Genomic DNA, 21052 nt, shown 5'->3' with positions numbered 1-21052 from the left:
TGCATCTAGGCACGTTCCTTGAGTGGTTTGCAGAGACAGAACTGAGCAGTGGGTTCCCTGGGCGATTTCAGTATGAGAACTGTTTACTTCACACGCTCACCGCAGCCTTACAGACCCTGGAAGGAGCACTCCCTGTGGGGCAGCTTCGCCGCTGGGACTGCCGAGACGTGGCTGTCCTCTCCCTCTTGGCTGTGCGGAGCAGATGTTCTCATGTCCAGCCTCTGAGGTCCCTGGCTGGGGCTGCAGCTGCTCTGCCCGCCTCAGGGCGATTCCCAGGAGCCCGGCTGGAACAGGGGCTGCCGCTGAGCTGCAGGCACAGGGCACTCCTAGCTCAGCACCAGGCCTGATGATCCCGAAACCAGACGCTTCCTTCACTGGCCCGCCTCGAGCTGGACACATGTCGAAACATAGGTGGCCAGCTGATGGGTTGGCCGGGTCGCCCCGGTGTGGAGGGTGGCTCGGGCCTGGGCTGCCTGGGCATTGCAGCGGTGGGCCTGGGGGCAGGCGGGGTCTGCCCGGGGTTCACTGTGCACTGTCACCGGGGCCCAGGGTGAGCAGGCGGCACTGCTGGGGGCCCAGGGGTCCTTGTCCACGCAGCAGGCCACAGCAGCCAGCACTCTGGTGCGCTCACGGAGGTCTCTGCAGAGAGGAGGAGTAAGCTGCAGAGCGAGCCAGGACTCCATGGGCCCAACACTGCCCCCTGCTGGGCTCCCAGTCCCCTGCCATGGCCTTCAGTGGGCCTGGAGCCGACCATCACCCCAAGGTTGGGGAGCCCCATTTCTCCTCCTGGAGAGGCCCTGCCATTAGTGCCCTGCCTTGAGCCTCAGGCCCCTCAGCTGTATGAGGGGAGTGACCCAAGGAGAAACCCAGGTCTCAGGGACCTTGCCTCCCGAGCTTTTCCAAGGTGTCGGGCGGGGGTCCCAAGGCTGTGTCAGGAAGGGACCTATTCAGTGTGTGAGACTGCCTCCCCAGGCCGGGGGTTTGGGGGCTAGGCCACCTGCCTTCTCCAGCTTCTGTTCCCTTGTAGCCCCTACTCCCCAACCCACAAACCAACCAGTCCCCAGGCTGATCAGGCCTGAGCCCTGGGCCTGAGATGTTACCTGGCTCCTTTCTCCCCCGACACTGGCCTCTGCTCCACCTCCAGCCTCTGCAGGCTGCTCCCTCCCGCAGGGGCTGTCTCCCTCCTTCCCTGAAATCCAGGCTCTCCCCATCTGCTCACTTCATGTACCACCTCCTCCAAGAAGCCTTCCTGGCTCTCTGTTCCCACCCACAACTAATTCTCAGAAAAGCTCTTGGAAGTAGTAGGAATTACAAAATTATCTGTTGGCTTCGTGGATACGTGAATGAATCAATTAATGAATTAGTGGAGAGGAAAGACAGCTTAGGGGCAAATCCGTGGACTTTGGAGCCAGAAAGTCTGAATTAAAACAGCTTCATGCTTAGTAGCTGTACGTGATTCTGGACAAGTTCCTTGAAATGGAATCAGAGCAGTGCTTACCCCTGCGGTTAGAACCGGGGAGATCTGAGGGAGCTGAGAACAGTGCCGGCCGTGCAGCACCCTGGGGCGTCTTTATGAAGTAAAAGCAGGTCAAGGGCAAACCTCGCCTTGCTGATGACAAGCACCACCAATTAGTGCGAGAACCGAGAAGGGCACCTTGGCCTTGGCTAGGATGGCCCAGACCCTGGGCTGCAGTCAGGGTCCCTCCTGGGGACCCAGAGGCCGGGGCTGGAGGGCCTTGCCTCCTCCATCAGGCTGTGCAGTCCTGGCAGGCGCTGCCTTCCCTGATTCCCCACGAGCTGGGCTCAGAGCAGAGCCCTGGGGGACGTGGGAGAGCTCGGGGAGGGGCTCTGACCCCAATGCTCCCCCAGCCTCGCCTACTTCCTGCCTGAGCTGCCCTGACTAGAGCTGACTCTGAGTGGCCCCCACGTCGCCCTCAGGGCAAGCAGTCACGCAGTCCCCTGCATGGCTCTGAGCTAGCATCAGAGGAGAGAGAACAAGGCCCAGGTCTGAGGACAGGCGTCCGTGGGCAGGCCCCGACCCCGCAGCACCCACCCAGGGAGACCCATGCAGCCTGTAGCAGCGCTGGCTGCCCAGGATGTGTGCCACCTGGGGCCGGGGAGGAAACAACCGGCCTGGCTCCGTCGGGCTTTCCCAGCTGAGCCAGGACAACCTGTAAGGGTGAACCCCGAGGGGCCGCACGGGCGGGGCCTGAAAGGAATCTGACTCACGGAAAGGAAAGGCATGAGCAGGACCACCCCAACTTAACCAGCATGAAAAGGAAAGGACCTGCGCCAACTCTGGAGTAAGGCTCACTTCCACCCGGTGCACAGAGCTCCCAGCACGCACGCACAGAGCTCCCAGCATGCATGCACAGAGCTCCCAGCATGCACGGGAAAACACCAGCAGAACCGTCAGCAAAGCAAAAGAAGATGACCACACCGGGGATGCAGCCAGCAAGCAAGGGCCAGAGGAAACCCCTTCCTCGTGGTCAATGAAGAAATGTGACGGCATGTGGAGGGGCTCCCGCGAGGTGGCCCTGCCAGTCCGCCAGGGGAAAATGTCTCCACTCACCTGTGCTGGGTCCCTGAAGAATCCTATCTAATAAAGAGGGAATATGCTAATTGACCATCATGCCCTCACAAGATGGCAGCACCCACAGCCAACAAAGAGGGAATATGCTAATTGACCATCATGTGCTCACAAATGGTGGCACCCACAGCTAATAAAGCAGGAATATGCTAATTGACTGTCACACCCTCACAAAATGGCGACACCCACAGCCAATAAAGAGGGAATATGCTAATCGACTGCCACACCCTCACAAGATGGCGGTGCCCACAGCCACAAGATGGAGGCGCCCAGTCCCCTCAGCCCCGCCTCATCCAGCCTCAGTCCCCCAGTCCCCTCAGCCCTGCAGGGGGAGGCAGTTGGGGGCTTTCAGGCTGGCAGGGGAAGGCAATTGGGGACGATCATGCCAGGAGGGGAGCAGTTAGGTATCAATCAGGCAGGCAGGCAGGTGAGTGATTAGGAGCCAGCAGTCCCAGATTGTGAGAGGGATGTCCGGCTACCAGTTTAGGACATCCCCGGAGGGGTCCCAGATTGGAGAGGGTGCAGACTGGACTGAGGGACCCCCCCACACATGAATTTCATGCACTGGGCCTCTAGTTTGGTAATAAAAATATTGAGACTCTTTGGCCTAAACAGTCTATTTCTAGGATCACCCCAAAATGTCATCTCAAGAAAGAGAAACAGCTCTAAGCACCAACATTTACCCAAACCTGAGCGGTCAGGGGGTCTTGCGAACACTGACCATCGGAGCGGAGCTCGGGGCCCACCAGCCGTGCAACCACAGCCGCAGAGGCAGCCCAGTGGCATGGCCACCAGCAGGCAGGCCCAGGTCTGGGGCCCGAGGGCGGGAGAGGGGATCAACATCATCCATGGGGCAGGCCCAGAGTCCCCGCAACCCTGGGCAGCTGGCCCGGCCCACCCCGTGCCTGCTTTCTCATCTGTGCGGTGGGACAAGAGCAGCACCAAGAGTGGCACTGACAGTGGCGCCGCACGCCCTCAGCCTCGCCCACTCCAGGTGCCTCAGCAGTGCGGGCGAACACTGCCAGGACCTCACTGTGCAGGGAGGCGACCATGGCGGGAGCCGTCCTACCGGGAGCAGCCTCGGGCGCCTGGGGTTCTGCCGGGAGGACAGCCTGCTCTGTGAGGCGGGCCTGGTCCTGAGCGCTGCCTCCACCCAGCACAGGAGGGGCGCCACCTGGGCCCGGGAAAGCGCCAGATGGGAGAAGGGAGCCTGGGCCCCGCCCCCCGCAGGGCACAGTAGGGGGCGGGGCTCCCAGGGAAGGGGCGGAGCCCACGGCCTTGCGTGATGGGGACAGTGACTGCTGAGGACCGCAGGCGGGACAGGAGACCCACACATTGTCTCCGCCTCTGCATTTGTGACATTTCCCCAAAATAAAGCTTTAGAGAGAATAGCCTCAAGTTCATGGTGATACAACAAGATAAAATGAAAAGGGAAAAACAGAACCCATCCTCATTCCTTGTAGGAAAAAAAAGAATAACAGAACTAAAATCACACTTTTGTAAGGCCGAGGGGAGAAGCAGAGGCCAGGGAAGAGGTCCCAGCCAGCAATGACCCCTTGCAGAGCCCCTTTCTCATCAGCTGGCAGGGCCTCACCTGGGCCCACAGAGCCCCGTCTGCATGTGTGTGGGGTGCCCGACCTGTCCCAGCACCCCAGGCACCTGCGTGGGAAACACAGCACAGCCCAAGGGCCAGCGTCTGACAGTCCAGAGCTCAGGCTCTGCAGGGACCGCTGGCCACCAAGACGAAAAGCCGAGAGACCCAGCTGCTGGTGCCACGTGGGTCCTGAGAGGGTGCGCAGAGCAGGTGACCACATTCAGCCAGACCAGACTCCTGGAGTCAGAAGAGGGTGAGTAAGAGAACCCTGAACCCTGTGTGTGTGCGTGTGTGTGTGCACGTGTGCGTGCGTGTGCGTACGTGCGCACTGAAAGGGCGACAGAGGGAGAGCGGGGAGGACAGAGCGAGCCCACAGGACACTGCGATTCCTGCGGGGCTGGGCGAACTGGACACTCAGGCTCAGGAGCTTCCCTTCTCCGTAAGTGTGGGTTCTCGAGATAAAGCCATGGGGGTGGGAGGTCCCGCAGCCAGGGTGCCGGCTCAGCACAGGCGCCAGCAGGACCACAGCCTGTCTCTGGGCCAGGATGTGAGACCCAGGTAAGCGGCACAGTGTGAGGGGGCAGCCAGCACCCGCAGGGTCCTGGTTCTCCAGCCCTGTCCTGACCCACCCTGGCCCCCCGCCCTTATCCCTGCCCCACTGCCCAGGCCGGGGCCCACGTGGTGAAGCTGTGGTGGTCACGCTCCTGGCCAGGCTGGCCTCTGGGCCCCGCACTGCCGCTGCTGTTCTTCAAGCCCGGGAGGCCCAGGTAGGTGGCCTGCAGCGTCTCCAAGTCTTCACCTCGCAGCTGGAGCCACAGTTGGGCAGCTCTGTGGAGAAGAGATGCGAGGCAGTCAGTGCATGAGGGCCCAGGCCGCCACCCTGAGCCTCTGCAAGCTGGGCTGGGCGCACTGGAGGCCCTGTTGCCTCCTCAGCTCTGCGGGGGTGGGGGGGGAGGGGTCAGGGACGTGGTCACGGGCCATGGGAACATGCCAGACCACTCTACCTGCCAGGCAGGCGAGGGACGTTCTAGAGACAAGTCATCAAGGACTGAGGCACAGTGTAGTGAATGGAACTAGCGCCCTGAATTCTACTCACAAAGGCGGTTAAATGGCAACTTTTATGTTATAAACATTTTATCACCATGTTGAAAACTACAGTCAAACCTCAGTTCTCATACATCTCCCACCTCAAACAATTCAGTTCTCAGCCCTGTTGTTCACAGAAAAATATCTCAGTTGTCGCCCTAGCTGGTTTGGCTCAGTGGATGGAGCATCAGCCTGCGGATTGAAGGGTCCTGGGTTCAATTCCGGTCAAGGCATATATCTGGATTGAGGGCTTGACCCCCAGTAGGGGGTGTGCAGGAGGCAGTTGATTGATGATTCTCTCTCATCATTGATGTTTCTATCTCTCTCCCTCTCCCTTCCTCTCTGAAATCAATTAAAAATATATTTTAAAAAATCTCTGTTGTTGAACAATACTTCAGTTCTCGATGTGACAACCTTTTCATACTGAAACCTGTATGACCAGTCACATGACTCTCAAGTGACAAACAAAGAAAATACTCAAGTATGAGTCAGTTTACTGCTAACCCTCGCATTATTAACATCTCAGGAAATTGTGCTGTGAATATTTCCATGTTTTTCTGCTTTTGTTGCTACTTATTATTATTAAATATGTACAGTAAGTCACCACGGGTCCTAAGGTTAGTGATAGCAGCAAAGTGAAAAGGCAAGTTGTGAGAAAAACATTAGAGCTTAAAAAAGAAATAATTGCAAAGTAGGATAGAAGTGTTTGCATGTCTGATCTGGCTACTGAGTATGTCATGGTGAAATCAATGATTAGCACAATTTTAAAACATAAAGCGGCCATCAGAAAAGCTGATGTAGCAAAGGGTGTGAAAGAAGCAATGATCACAGACAATTGAGGAAGGCTGAGACGAATCGTTGGGAGTCTGGAGCAGATTAATTCACTGGACATTATTCTAATGGGAAAAACGATTCCATTTACAAACACATCGCTTCCTGAACAGCCTTCTGAGAGCCGAGGTTCCCCTGGACTCTTAAAAAGGACGAATTACAGGGAAGCAGCAGCCAGCGGTGAGCAGAGTCCGCCTGGAGCTACAGACACCACAGGCCTCAGCCTTCAGCCCACACCCCCCACGCGGAGCACACACTGCTCGTGCTGCAAGCACCACAGGACCACACAGCCTGTCGCCGCAGCCCACACGCCCGCCAGGGCCATGGCGCTCATGACCACAATGCCACGCCCCAGCCGCAGTGCAGACCCTGACCGACCGTGTCTGCAACTGTCATGGGCTGTGAGGGCAGCTGTGGTAGGGTGACCCCGCTCCTCATGCCTCTGGGCACCCTTAGGAGGCCCAGATGGCTGTGGGTGCTGGAATCCCTGGCGCAGCGCCGGGCCGGCTCCTGGCTCCAGGGAGTGGTCAGGGCTCAAGGCCATAGTCTCCCTCTCACGAGGATGCTGGGGCCACCATGCCTTTCAAAGCGCCGCTGCTCTGTCCTCTTCACGCACTTCAAGAGGCAGCAGGTGAGGAAGGCCATGGACATGAGCAGGATGACGGCGCAGCTGACGATGGAGGCGATCACAGCCACCCTGAAGCCGAAGGTCTCGTGGGGTGTCACAGCTGTAAGAGAGACAAGATCAGCTCCTGTCATGGTCCGCTGAGGCCCAGCAGTGGCGCCCACCCTGCCCTCAGGAGCCCATGCCATAGGGAGGTAGGGCAGCTGGCTGCTAAGGTGAAGGTCTGTGCAAACCCTTGTAGGAGTAAGGCTATCAGGGAAGACTGCTCGCAAGAAGGGGGTGGTGGAGCAGGGCTTTGGAGTGCGTGTAAGAGTTCGTGGGGGCACACGGGAAAAGCTCTGACGGGTGCCAGGAGGCCCTTCTGGCTCTCACCCACTGCAGCCTGGGCTCAAGGCCAAACCCAACAGAGCCACAATACGGAAGGGTCCCCACTGTGGGGCACCATATGAGCCTAGGACTGCCCAATCTGAGGGCTATGGCAAGAGAAATCTCCCATAGTCCCTGTTGGCTGACTCCCATTATCTTGGGTTTTGTAACTCTAGGAATCTAATCCTAACAGATACCCTCCTTCTCGAAATTCACCCAACACAGGAGCATTTTAAAGGCTCTGAAAAATCCTGCAGCCTTTAAGTTAACTTGGCCTTTTCCAAACTGTCTTGACTACTGAGCCCTTTATATCACACAATACACGCGGCCTCCCTTTGAAAACTGCTGTGTGGGTATTACCCTGCACGACAAATACAAATAGAAAACCTCCCCCTGACGGGGCTCCAGGACCAGATGCATCCTGGCCCTCTGTGTCCAGTTCTAGAATTCTTGGCACATGGAATCTTCTATTAGGGCTTGCCATGTGCATGCTTAGAGCCTGAATCAATGAACAAATGCAGAACAGTAAGCTCTCACTCAGACAGCAAGGTGACCTCGGGGAAGTGGCGGCCACGTCAGTGGCAGGCCTAGGACCTGGAGCAGCTCCTGGGACTTGAATCCACACTATGGACGTAAAGCCACCAGAGTCACCAGCACCAGGAGCCGGAGCCCACACAGAGGCCCAGCTGGGATGTGGCATCCATGGCACCTTCTTTGTGGATACCACGCTGTCCACATGACAGCACCAGGCCCCTCCCAGGGTGCCAGCGGATCTGGGGGCAGCTGAGGGAAGTGGGCCTCACCTTTGCACACAGGGGTCCCTGAAGACCACTCAGCGACGCTTCCCTTCCAGGTGCAGGTGAGGAGACCAGACCCCACCATCTGGTGTCCTGAGGGGCAGTGGAACACGATGACAGTCCCCACAGAGGCCCCATCACCACGAAGCACTTGGAGGGTACCCCTCTGGGGTGGCTGCACTTGGGTGCACATGCCTAGGGAGAGAGGTGACAGCATAAGCCCCCATTCCGGAGGCAGGGGCTCTGCAGGAGCCTCAGCTGGGATGGGTATGGCTGCCCGATGGTCATGTGAAGCCCTGGGTCATCCAGCCCCCAGATAGGAGTGGCAGGCAGAGCCAGGGGCTGGGAACCGACACAGAGCTGACCCGACCTGAGGCAAACTCTCCATGTTCTGAGGGCCCAGTGCTGGGAAAAGACGCATGCTGGGATATTGCTCAGCAATAGAAACAATAAAATCTTGCCACTTGCAACAACACAGATAGATTTAGAGAGGATTATGCTAAGTGATATGGCAGATAGAGAAAGGTAAATACCATGTGATTTCACTTATATGTGGAATTTAAAAAATGAAACAAATTGCCCTAGATGGTTTGGCTCAGTGGATAGAGTGTCGGCCTGCAGACAGAAGGGTCCCAGGTTCGATTCCAGTCAAGGGCATGTACCTTGGTTGCGGGTACATCCACAGTAGGGTGTGTGCAGAAGGCAGCTGATCGATGTTTCTCTCTCGTCGATGTTTCTAGCTCTCTATCCCTCTCCCTTCCTCTCTGTAAAAAAATCAATAAAATCTACTTTTTAAAAGATAAAAAATAAAACAAATTAATAAACAAAAACCAGAAACAGACCTTTACATACAGGCTGGTGGTGGTCATGTGGGACGGGAATGGGGGATGGGTAAAACATTTTTTTTTTTTTTAAAGGAGACAATCCGATGTTAAAAAAAAAATTCTGAGCAGGGGTGTTCTTTAAAAAGAGAGATGTAATACATACCTGCGAATAAAAAAAGGTAGATTTTATAGTTATAGGGAAAAATTAAAAAATAAAACGCATGTGCAAAGCTTGACACACAGAAAAAAGAAAAAGAAAAAACATGCATCAGAAGACAATGAAAGCAATGATACAAGGATCATTCAAGTATTATAGGCCAAGGTTCCCAGGGTCTGGGCGTTCCTCACTGAATGCTATTCTTGCTACACGTTAAAATGTAGCACAGTATTTTGCAGACCAGCTGTAAACAGGATGACCTTGACAGGAACCCAACCAGATAAGTGTAGCCAACTGCAAAGAAATAAGAGTGGCCCTAACTGGTTTGGCTCAGTGGATAGAGCGTCAGCCTTCAGTCTGAAGGGTCCCAGGTTCGATTCCAGTCAAGGGCATGTACCTTGGTTGCGGGCACATCCCCAGTAGTAAGTGTGCAGGAGGCAGCTGATCGATGTTTCTCTCTCATCAATGTTTTCCAACTCTCTATCCCTCTCCCTTCCTCTCTATAAAAAAATCAATAAAATGTATTTAAAAAAAAAAAGAAATAAGAGTGTAATTAACCAAACAGTATATGTTAGCAATGGCGACTAAGCCTTTCTTCCTGCAAACAGCTTTGGGAGTGGATCTGGCTCCTTCACTCTCTGAGTAGAAACAACCTTGAGACAGATAGCTGGTCCGCGCCTCAGAGTCTCAGCACAAGCACAGCTCCAAAGACAGGCTGGGTGGGGAGGAGGGGGCTGCATGAAGAGCAAATGCTTTTGTTACTCCCTAATAATTGAAAAACAAACATAAACTCGGATTTAAAAATTAGGGAAAGCCCTAGCCAGTTTGGCTCGGTAGATAGAGCATTGGCCTGCGGACTCAAGGGTCCCAGGTTTGATTCTGGTCAAGGGCATGTACCTTGGTTGTGGGCACATCCCCAGTAGGGGGTGTGCAGGAGGCAGCTGATCAATGTTTCTCTCTCATCTATGTTTCTAATTCTCTATCTCTCTCCCTTTCTCTCTGTAAAAAATTAATAAAATATATTTTAAAAAAATAAAAAATAAATAAAAATTAGGAAAAGGTATTTGGAGAATACAGGACAAAGGTTCAACACCCTTATTCATAAAGCGATCTCACACATCGATGAAAGTTGAACATCCAAGTAAAAAAGTGCTTGACATGTGGGCAAGCACTTCACAAAAGAGATAACTGGCCAACACGCATGCAGAAAGCTTGCTTTACAGGAACCGAAGAAACTAATTTAAATGAGTGCTAATCTTTTACTCCTCAACTCGGCAACAGGAAAAGGCCACATGCAGTTAGAAAGGGCCTGGGCAACTCCTCTGGGACCTTGCTGAAGGGTACAGATCCAAACCTCTGGACGGAGTTCTGGCAAACGTATTAAGGGCCTTATGTTGTATATGCAGCTGAGGACGTCGCCAAAGGACATACAATTAATCCGCTGCCAGAATCTGCACCAGGATGTTCTCCTCACAACGCTGAGCCAGGGAAGCCACCCGGTCCCCAGCTGTGGGGTCAGTACCACAAGGAGAGGTACATCTGATGATGTTAGCAAGGCGGTCCTTACAGAAGGACAGAGACACCCCCGATGGAGTGGCAATCTCAACATCCTTTCTAATAAAGAGGGAATATGCTAATTGACCATCACTCCATCACAAAGATGGCTGCACCCACAGCTGAGGCCAAGTTCCCATAAGGAGCCTTAACCAGCAATCAGTAGGGACCTGAGGCTACACCCTCCCCCGCCCCCTGGTGATGCTTGGCCTGGGCCGCCCTGCACACCAGGCACAGATCCTGCTGCCTGCTAGGCCTGACACACCCAGCCACGCTCTTGTGCTCCCTCCCAGCTTGCCCTGTGGCCGCCCCATGTTCACTTTGAGGTTAGTTACCAAACCCTCTATTCTCTACTGGCTTTGCCCCCAAATCTTAAGAATTTAATTGGACTCTTTCTCAATCTACCACCAACCTATCAGCAAACTTGCTTCCCCGATATAGTGCACACCGGCCATCTGTACTGGGCTGGAGTGCCCCCAAAATCAGGTCTACCTGGCAGCAGCCATGGAGGCTCCACTGTGAAACAAAGCCCCCTTTCGCACAGGTGTGGGGACCACACATGTGGCCAGCTCACACGCAGGCCCAGGGCTCAGGGAGGCTGGGCTGCCCTCGCCCCTCGCGGGTGACAAGGAAGCCGGGCTTGGCCGTGCTTGGCCAGCTGCCTGAGCCCACCCTGCCTCTGCCCCACCAGTAACCGGGCTCAGTGTGAGCTGGGGGCTGACTTCTGGATCCGCACAAACAGCACTAGGAACCTAATGGGTGTCTGATGGGTTGCAGCTTATGAGGAAGGTGGCCATCTCCACCTTAAGACAGGGAAACTGAGCCACGGCAAAGCTGGATGATAGGCGGAGGCACCAGCAGAAGGTGGGGGGCAGCACGCCTCCTCTGCAGTGCTCACACATCAGCAGTCCGGCTGCAGTACACACATGGCCCGCATACCTAGCCTCACGAGGCCCTGGGGAGCAGCACTCTCCCTGCTTTAACACGGGAAGGCCAAACGCAGAGGGGGCTGGCATGCCCGATACCCGAGACAGAGAGAGCAGCACCAGGCGGTGTAGCATCTAAGGTTCCTACAACAGAGCAAGGGCAGACTCAGGGCATGCAGCCTACCACAGAGTGTGGCACTTGCGACATAAACAGCATGTCACTTCATAAGACGTGACAACAGTCACAACAGCCTGGCCGGCACTCCGCAGGTGGAGCTCACCCTGTGCACCACAAGGCTGTGGGTTCGTCCCTATTGGGGCACATGCCTAGGCCACAGGCTCGACCCTCAGTCAGGATGTTCACAGGAGGCAACTGATAGATGTTCCTCTCTCACATCAATGTTTCTCCCTCTCTCCCCATCCCTCTCTCTCTAAAACAATAAGCACATCTTTAGGTGAGGATAAAAAATAATCACAGCAACAAAAAAGGTTAAGTTAGAAAAAAAAAAAAAAAAAAAGACAAAGAGCCCCAAACAGGGGTGTAGGATAGTTAAGAAAATTAAATGAATAGCATCCAAATCAGAAAGAAGCAAAACTTCTCTATTAGATAACATGGTCTTGTGTCCAGAAAAATCCCCAGGAATCTGCTAAAAATCTATGGGAACTAATAAATGAGCCCAGCAAGGTGACAGGATACAAGATCAATATATGAAACCCAAGGCATTTCAGTGGCCAGGAACACACTGAAAACGAAATTAAGAAAACAATTCCATTTACAAGAGCATCAAGAAAAAGATCTACACTAATAAAAGAGAAACATGCAAATTGACCATCACTCTGCTATGCCCACCAGCCAATTAGGAGGAAATATGCAAATTAAAAGGACAAAGATGGCAGCCGCCCAGCTGCTCCAGGCACCGAGTGGCTGGGCAGGGCAGGACGCCTGCTATGAGAGGGAGGGCGGGGGGCAAAGAGATCTACAGGAGCGGCACTCGTCCGCAGCGAAGACGAAGACGGCAGACTCTGGAGTCTGCAGCGAAGACGAAGACGGCAGTCTGCAGCAAAGATGGCAGACTCCGGCCGGAGTCTGCAGCGAAGCAGCAAACACGAAGACAATAGACTCCAGCCAGAGTCTGCAGCGAAGACAAAGAAGGCAGACTCCAGCAAGAGCGAAGGCCTGGGTCCCAGGTGCCGGAGGAAAACTGGTGCTGGAAGCCAAGGGAAGGAAGGCCTATTGCACGAATCTTCGTGCAACGGGCCTCTAGTATTACTTATATTTGTAGAAAAAAATTTAAGAAAAGCAGCACAAAACATAAACTCTGAAAACTACAAAACATTGTTAAGGAAATTAAAGACCTAAATAAATGGGAACTGCCACGTGCTCGGGGTCGGAAGCCTTCACTGTGAAGAGGGCAGAGGCTGGCTCTGCTGAGTCCACACCCCGGAGCAGAGGCCCCACAAGCTGCCTCTGCAGAAATTGACAAGCTGCTCCTAAAATTCACAAGGAAACGCAAAGCCTCCAAATAGCCAAACAAAACCAGACCGAAAAAGAAGAACAAAGTTGGAAGACTCACACTTCCCTGTTTCAGAACTTACCACAGAGCTATGGGGCTGGAAACAGAAGTCCTGCATAGAGATAGACTCATGGTGGATGGGACAGACACCACCTCCAGGCCCTCAGCCTCTGACAGGGGTGCCAAGACCATGCAATGGGCAGGGGTCGGTCTCCAACAATCGTGCTGGGACAATACCCACATGCAAAAGAATAAAGTTGGGCCTGTCCTCAGATCCTATACAGAAATTAACTGAAAATGAATCAAAGACATAAATATAAAAGCCAAAACTTTAAAACTCTTAGACGAAAGGATAGGGTAAGTCTTCTTGACCTTGGATTAGGCAATGGTTTCTTAGATATGATAACAATAGCCAAACAACAAAAGAAAAAATAAACTGGACTTCAGCAAAGTTAAAAATATTTGTACTTCAAAGGACATGACCAAGAAAATGAAAAGGTTTACAGAGTGGCACAAAATATTTGCAAATCATGTATCTGATAAAGGACTTGTCTCTGGAATGTATAAATCATTACAACCGAATTATAAAAACACAAATCACCCAATTTTAAAATGGCCAAAGCTCTGAATAGACATTTCTCTAAAGGTTTACTGATGACCACCAATACCCACATAAAAAAAGCTCAACATTGTTAGCTTCAGAAACATGCAAACCGAAACCCCAGGGAGCCCCGTCATTGGCTGCACACAGAAGACAGGTGTACCAGGGACATGCGGAGCCCAGAGCAGGAGTGCTGCAGGGGTGGGTCTGCAGAGGGCGGGTCTGCAGAGGGTGGGACTGCAGAGGGCAGGGCTGCAGAGGGTGGGGCTGTAGAGGGCGGGGCTGCAGAGGGCGGGGCTGCAGGGGTGGGGCTGCAGAGGGCATGGCTGCAGAGGGTGGGGCTGCAGAGGGCAGGGCTGGGGGCTGCCCGGACAATTTCTCCAGCAGTTGCACGGAGCATCACCACAGGTCACAGTGACGCCCTCCTAGAAACATAAGCAGAAGAAACACACACACCTGTACACAAGGCTCACAGCAGCACTGTTCCCAGTAGCCAAGAGGAGAAATAACCCAAATGTCCACCAACTAAAGTACGACCATCATACAATGGAATATTATTTGACAATAAAAAGGAATGAAGCACTGACATGCTACAATGTGGAGGAACCTTCAAAACATTATGATCAGCGCATGAAGCCAGTCACAAAATTGTACGATCCGTTTCTGTGAAATGTCCAGAAAAGGCAAATCCACAGACAGGAAGTAGATTAGCAGTTGCTGGGGCCCGGGGGTGGAGGGTGGGGGTGCGACTGACTGTGCTAAGGGATGTGGGTCTTCTTTCTGGGGTGATGACAATGTCCTAAAATTGTGAATATTCTAAAAGCCATTGAGTTGTACAAATTAAATGTACAATTTAAATGGGTGAATCATATGGTATGTAATTTATACCTCCATAAAGTTATTACAAAAACTCAGGGGAAATATAGATGTCAAAGAAATGCAAATTTGAAACCTAAAATACAGTTTTTGGCCTCTTAGCTTGGTTAAGATTAAAAAGACAAACAGCTCACCAGATTGGTGCTGGCTTAGGGGGAGGGGTACTCCTGGGGTGGAGGGCAGGGGGCCCCCCTCTAGACATGTCCAGGACCCTCCCACGGACCCTCGCTGGCCATGGCCCCGCACTGAGAGGTGCAATGGCCATGGCGGAGTCCAGTGTCTGGGCTCTTAGTTGACCACAGTGTCTCCACAAGGGCCAAAGTGGGGCAAGCACATGTGTGGTGCGCGGGGGCGGGGGCGGTGAGCGACCTCAGGCAGGACACCCTCCTTTCTTTCCCAGGATCTGTGGGCTTGGACATGCGTTTTTCTTCCGGCCAGGAAGGTGGACATGGGCTTTGGGGCAGGGTAGGTGGGCAGGGCGGCCACAGGCGGGCCACATGGCCCTTCCCCAGGATACTTTCCAGTCCTCTATTTAGAGCTGCAACTTCTCTATTTTTCCGTAACTAAGTACCTATTCCCCCTTTGGTGTACATTTAAAAAAATTTAAGTATAGTTGGTACACCCTTATATTGGTTATATTAGTTCCAGATGGATGGTATGGTGATTTAGCATTTTGATACCTTACAATTGATCACCCCACTAATTCTAGTAATCACGTCACTGTGCAAACTTATCACAATATGATTGACTATAGTCCCCTCTCCCTTCCTTCCACCCCTTCCGTCTGTTTCTGTTTGGTTTTTAGATTCCACATATAAGTTTTCCCATGATATTTGTCTTTCTGACTTATTTCATTTAGCATAATACCCTCTAGATCAGCCTTGGGCAAACTACGGCCCGTTGGCCGGATCTGGCTGTTCTATCCGGTTCTCTTGCTCTCCCCTCCGCTCCTTTACTTTGAATTTATATTAGTTCACACAAACACTCCATCCATGCTTTTGTTCCGGCCCTCCGGTCCAGTTTAAGAACGCATTGTGGCCCTCGAGTCAAAAAGTTTGCCCACCCCTGCCCTAGTCCATGGCACAGGGCCCTCCCTCCCCTTCACCACCTAAGTCACAAATGGCAGCAGAGGCAGGAGCCCAGGCCTGCCTGCTGGGTGACCTGTGACCCCACTGTGGGGGCTGCAGTGAGCAGGTGGGATGGGAGCTGACCCAGCCCAGCGAGGACACCGTCGTCTTAGAAGGGGGCCTGGAGTGTGCAGGCATGGGGAGAGGGCTGGCGCCACGGGGATGGCCTGCAGGCGGTTCCCACCCACAGAGTCCCTCAGCTGAGCCCCTTCAGGAGCTGGGGTGGGGCCTCTCAGAGGTGTTGGGGGGAGGGCACTTCAGGGTGGCCCCCTCCCCTTCTCTGCGCTTCCACCAGAGGGGGCAGCCCTGCTCCTAGGAGAAGTGTGTTGTTTGAACCAGTCTTCCCAGAAAAAGGAAAGGACCCTGTGAGGAGGGGGAGGGAGGGGAGCCCTCAACCAGGGCCACCCCATGAGGGTCACCTCCTGGAACCTTCCCTCCTGGGAGGCCAGGCTGAACCGTGTGGTGGTGCGTCTGCTCAGAAAGCCCCCACCCCCAGTCCCTCTCCACTCAGAGTCTGACTCTTGTTCGACCACCTCCTGGCCGGAAGTCCAGGACCCAGCCCTCACCTTGCTCAGACTCGATTTTCCAATCTGCAAAATGGGGTGACCCTCAGGGTCATGGAACGAGTGGGACCACCCCATGGAGAACTTAGAGCAGAGTCAGGAGCACAGAAATGCTCCCCAGGAGGGCGCTTAAGGCCACACCACAACCCCCCAGTCCACGGCACCCAGACCTCCCTCCACCTGCTCCCCCCACCCAGGCACCATGGGATCTCCTGCACCCCCTCCCTAGGCCTGGAAGCTCAGCAAGCACTCCTCTGGGCTGAGCCCATTTTCCAAATAAGAGATTCAGACCCACAGACCTGCCTGAGGCCTTGGATGTGCCCTGACAGCACCCCACCACACCTTTCTGCAGGACTTACAAGCCACACCAGGACGGGCGAGGAGGTGGCCTAGTGCCAGGGGCCTCCGGGGGCTTCCTGGAGACCTCATGACACCCTCACTGCTCCCCCTCCCCAGCCTGCAGTACTGGAGTCCCCTTGTTGGCGCCCCAGCCCAAGGATCCCAGCCCATTGCTTGCTGAACCCCCAAACCCCTCACTGTACTGCCTCCTCAGCCTGGGGACCCCTGGACCCCTAGACACCCTCACTGACCCCAACAGCTCCTCCCACACTTGGTACCTAAGAAGCAAATCCCATCTCCTCCCTTCCCTGCTTTAGACCCTCACAGATATCGGTTGTCCCAGGACACCCCTTGTTCCCCGCCCCAGCCTCACCTGCTGGCGTCAGGCCATCCACCTGCACCCCAGGCAGCAGGACGCAAGGTCTCCATCCCCAGCCCCCCCGGGCTGGAGCAGCGCACCCTCAGCCTTGCTGTATTTGTCCTGGGCCCTTTGTGACCCCTTTTTTTACTATGTGAAAATAAAACTCAAGTGAGGAAACAGACAAGACAAAGGGAATGAATTTGATACAAACAAGAGACAAACCAAAAGCAACCATATGGGTTCACCGAATAGTGAAGAGAGCAGACTTGCCCATCAGGGCCGCCCACTGCCAGGACCCCATCTCCCTCCCAGCCCTCCCCCTCCCCCACTCCTGCTCCCAGCCCAGCCTCCCTGCCAGCCTGGCCAGTGGAGTCAGTACCAATCTTGCCTGTTAGTCTTTTACCTGGAAATCTGGGCCAGAGTCCTGCTCCTCTCGTCCTCCCTCCTGGAGCCCACACAGTCCCAGACCTTGACCTTACCAGCTGGGGACCAGGTCAATAAGTTACCTTTTACATTGGCCATGGTGGGAGAGAGGCCTGGCCAGCCCCCCAGGACCTGGTGCCTCACCTTGTGCTGTGCCACAGGAGAGCCACTTCCTCCCTCTGAGTCTGTTTCCCACATGGAGAGGAGAGCCCTCAGGAGGAGCTTCCGACCTGGAAAGTGTGAGACGTGCACACACAGGTGCTCTATAGAGAGCGGGTGGCCAGGCCACTGCAGGGGACAGCCACAGCAGGAGGCCCACAGCCCTAACTGTGCCCTAGAGCAGGGGTGGGCAAACTTTTTGACTCAAGGGCCACAATGGGTTCTTAAACTGAACCGGAGGGCCGGAACAAAAGCATGGATGGAGTGTTTGTGTGAACTAATATAAATTCAAAGTAAACATCATTACATAAAAGGGTACGGTCTTTTTTTTTTTTATTTCAAAAGTTTTATACATTTCAAACATTTTAACACCAGCGTTGATGCTAATGTGCAGTGGTGCATGTTAACACAAATGCCCTGTAGCACGCATATTTACAGGCGCAAGGGGGAGAAGCAAACGCAGCACACAATGCATTTGTTTTGCCGCTAACACATGCAGTTAGTGGCCACGGTAGTGTTACTGATACCGCATCCGTATCAGCAAAAAAATGCAGCCGCAGCATGGCTAGTATGACATGTCCTCTGTGTGTCTTTTTCCCTGCTGCGCGCGTCCACAGTGGGAAAAAAAACTGCAGTGGATACAAGCCCTAAAAGCTGAAAGTCTTTGTTGTTTTATTAACAAGTCATTGTGACGTACAGAATGTGGGAACAGGAAAAAATTGTGTTTGAGTAGAGCTCTTAATCTTACCTCAGAAAGGCTCTGATACTGTGCTCTCCAGGGGCGTGTCTCCCTACATCACCACGATAACGTGTCTACGCATTCCCAGGGTGATGTCGGGGGACGCGTCCGTGGGCATTACAAGGAGCCTCTGGAAGATTGAGAGGTTGTTCCTTCTACTGAATGGGCGGATATAAATCCGCCCACTCAGAAGAAGGAGCTTCGGCCGTGTTTCCCAACGTTGCCATGTTAACACGGCTGCTGGTGAAGGAGCGGAGGGGAGAGCAAGAGAACCCTCTGCTCTTTCGGCTCCGCGGGCTGGATAGAACAGCCGAACGGGCCGGATCCGGCCCGCGGAGACTGCCCCCCCACCCCGAGCTGGCTCCTCTCCCGTGCAGGGTGGGCATGGGGCTCAGAGCCACCACAGGCCTGCACAGAGGCCAGAGCCCAGACCTGGGCCTCACAAGAACAGAACTAGACCAATTCTCCAGGGAGAGCGCCCCCCACCTCCAGGGAGAGCACCCCCCACCTCCAGGGAGAGCGCCCCACACCTCCGGGGAGAACACCCCACCTCCGGGGAGAGCGCCAAAGCTCCGGCAGCTGCCTTCATTGGGCAGGAGGCCCAGGCAGCCTCAGGCACATGTGCCTTCTCTGGATTCCCAATGCTCCCCCTGAGCCCGAGTCTGAGAAACGGGCCAGGCCAGCTGTGTGGCAGGGCTGCCGGAGAGAAGCCAAGGGGAGCCCAGAGCATCCCTCACCTTCCTGCATCTTGTGGCTGCCTCCTTTCCGGGCCCTCCCGCCACGGGCCCTCCAGGTGCAGGGTGAGGGGACCCTCCCTGCTGCTGGAACCCTGTGTTCCTCCTCCCATAGGGCCCACTCCTGGACAGGGTGCCTCTCAGGGAGTGCTGGAGCAGCGGGGAGCAGGCCTGGGCCTGGGGGCAGTGGGAGGGTGGTCTCTACAAGGGCTGGGCACCCAGTCAGCCAGTCAACAAACATTTAAAGCCCTGCTCTGAGCCAGGCTCCCCCGTCCCACCACTCCTCACCAGCCTCACAGGGGGACGAGGGAAGGACACAGATCCCAGGACACCGAATCCATCTGGTTGCACTTCCAGGAAGAGCAGAGTAATGCACCCCCTTCACAGATTGCAGGGAAAACACACCGCCCATTGCTGTTTTAGCAGTGCCAAGCTATCTCCAAAAGACCCCCTCCCTTCACAGCCCCACAGAGAGAAGGGTGCCCATTTCACAGCCCAAGAGACCGGGTGCATAGGGCAGGGTCGGGGTGCGATTGGAAGGACAGTGTTACCCCAGAGCAGAACAGCCTGGGGGCAGGGGGATAGTGCCCACCACTTAGCACACCCGGAAACTGAGGCACAGAGGCTGAGACGCACCCCAAGTTAAAGGGGGGCTTCCAATTTCAGGGGAGGGTCATAGGTTGGGACCCCAGGGCTTCCATCGGCAGGCGCTGCATTAGGCCAGAAGCAGGGCTGGGGCTGGGCTGGCGGCCAGAGGGCAGGGACAGGACACGGTGCCTCTCTCCCCCAGGAGAGTCCTCTGCAAACAGCCTTTTGTATGCAAACCTTCGAAGGCCCCTCTCCCTGTCCTGGCTGACCTTGGGCAAGTCCCTGAAGCTCTGTCCACACCCTCCTCCCAGCATGCTAGCATACACACTGTGTTTCTCCCACACTGGGCAAAGCACCCAGGCCAGGACTGGGCATCAAGCTGCCCTGAGACATCAAACAAACAAAATAAACCCAGCCACCAGGCCAGGGCAGGTCTTAGTTCCTATTGGTGACTTAACTCCCTGGGCCTCAGTTTCCCCATCTGAGAGGAACCCCCCCCCCACCCCCGCCGCCTCCTGATGGCAGGTGTCATTGTTTAAGTGGGACCAGCTGCACCAGGCAGACCTGCGCCAGCTTCCACCTGGCCCAGTCCTGCCCAGCACAGGTGCCGACACCCCTCAGTGTCCACTAAAGTGAGCCTCTGGGGCATCGAGGGCGCATGGTCCGGGCTTGATTCTGTTTCTAAAAGGGTTAGATTTTAGGTGCATTCATGGGACAAAGTCGGCATTGGAGCCTCAGATGCGTTCCTACCCCAGAACCAGGGCACGAAGGTGAACCCTCTTCAGATCATTCTCCAAACCAAACACCAAGTAAAACGGCCAGCACTCCAGTCCTTCAGGATACCCTGAGCCTCAAGCCCGGCCAGCGTCTGCGGGACCCCGGCTGTCGCTCCCTCCCAGGCTCGGGTCCCCACAGTGAAGTGGGGCTGGGAGCTGGACAGGAACCAGGGCACCTCCCCGCAAGGCGAGGCCAGTTCCGATTTCCTCGCGTCTGCTGACTTCCCCAGCACCAAGGTGGGGGCGCCCACGGCCCCACAGGAAAGGGCGCGCACCTGGGCACCTAGGAGACTGGCCTCCACCGGATTTCAAGTAGCCCGCCACCAGCCTTCGGTCCCCAGGGACGCCCACGGGATGGAGAGGGTTGGGGAGGTGCGCCCTCGGCTAGTCTCCCTCTCTGTGCCTCCCCCCTATCCTGCCCCCCCACGCCCCGCTGTGCGTCCCCTGTGCGCCCAACTAGGCAGAGCGCCCCCTAGGCAGTGCACCCCCCCTAGGCAGAGCGCCCCCTAGGCAGTGCTACCTCCCTAGGCAGAGCACTCCCTTAGACAGTGCTCCTCCTAGGCAATGCGCCCCCCCCCCAGGCAGTGCTCCTCCTAGGCAGTGCGCCCCCCTAGGCAGTGCGCCCCCTTAGGCAGTGCACACCGCCACCCGCCCCCGCCAGCTGTGCGGCGTCTCCCCGGCGGTAAATCAACCCTCGCCTCCCGGGGTGTGCGGTGCCCCCCGTCTGGGGAAAGGGAGCAGAGACTGGATCGCGCCGCGCGGTCCTGGCCTCACCTGTACTGTTCCCGGGGGCGGTCGTGGCGTCCCCCGAATGGCCCCTAGGCCTCGCCCTGCCACGGAGGGTCGCGGACGCCAGACGCATCCCTGCGCGCTCCCGGCGGTCCGCCCGACTGCCCCCCCCC

The 21052-nt window shown here is 55.3% G+C and overlaps 1 protein-coding gene across 2 annotated transcripts; it reads right to left on the bottom strand.

Moving 5' to 3' along the window:
• Nucleotides 1-68: 68 nt before the first annotated feature.
• Nucleotides 69-21052, bottom strand: SUSD3 (sushi domain containing 3). 2 transcript variants are annotated; one of them, XM_080671428.1, is made up of 5 exons: nucleotides 20925-21052; nucleotides 7896-8084; nucleotides 6682-6829; nucleotides 4863-5012; nucleotides 69-639 (listed from the first exon to the last, which is right to left on the bottom strand). In XM_080671428.1, exons 1-5 carry the CDS (start codon nucleotides 21010-21012, stop codon nucleotides 372-374), a joined length of 843 nt encoding a protein of 280 aa, XP_080527554.1. In that variant the 5' UTR covers nucleotides 21013-21052; the 3' UTR covers nucleotides 69-371. The 2 variants fall into 2 exon arrangements, with proteins under 2 accessions (XP_080527554.1, XP_080527555.1); XM_080671429.1 differs by having other exon boundaries at nucleotides 270-639; nucleotides 6718-6829; nucleotides 20925-21019.

The sequence above is a fragment of the Plecotus auritus genome, assembly GCF_963455305.1.
Source record: "Plecotus auritus genome assembly, chromosome: 5".
NCBI classification, from domain to species: domain Eukaryota; kingdom Metazoa; phylum Chordata; class Mammalia; order Chiroptera; family Vespertilionidae; genus Plecotus; species Plecotus auritus.
Note: the sequence above shows the minus strand (reverse complement) of the source record. Positions and strands in the feature narration are given on the sequence as shown.

Excerpts from the sequence above, each read along its gene's own strand:
- SUSD3 (XM_080671428.1), bottom strand. The coding sequence starts at position 21,012 with ATGCGTCTGGCGTCCGCGACCCTCCGTGGCAGGGCGAGGCCTAGGGGC. Across the intron at positions 6,830-7,895 it reads AGGGACCCCTGTGTGCAAAG|CTGTGACACCCCACGAGACC; the intron begins GTGAGGCCCACT and ends TCTCTCTTACAG. Across the intron at positions 5,013-6,681 it reads GAGCAGCGGCGCTTTGAAAG|AGCTGCCCAACTGTGGCTCC; the intron begins GCATGGTGGCCC and ends TCTTCTCCACAG.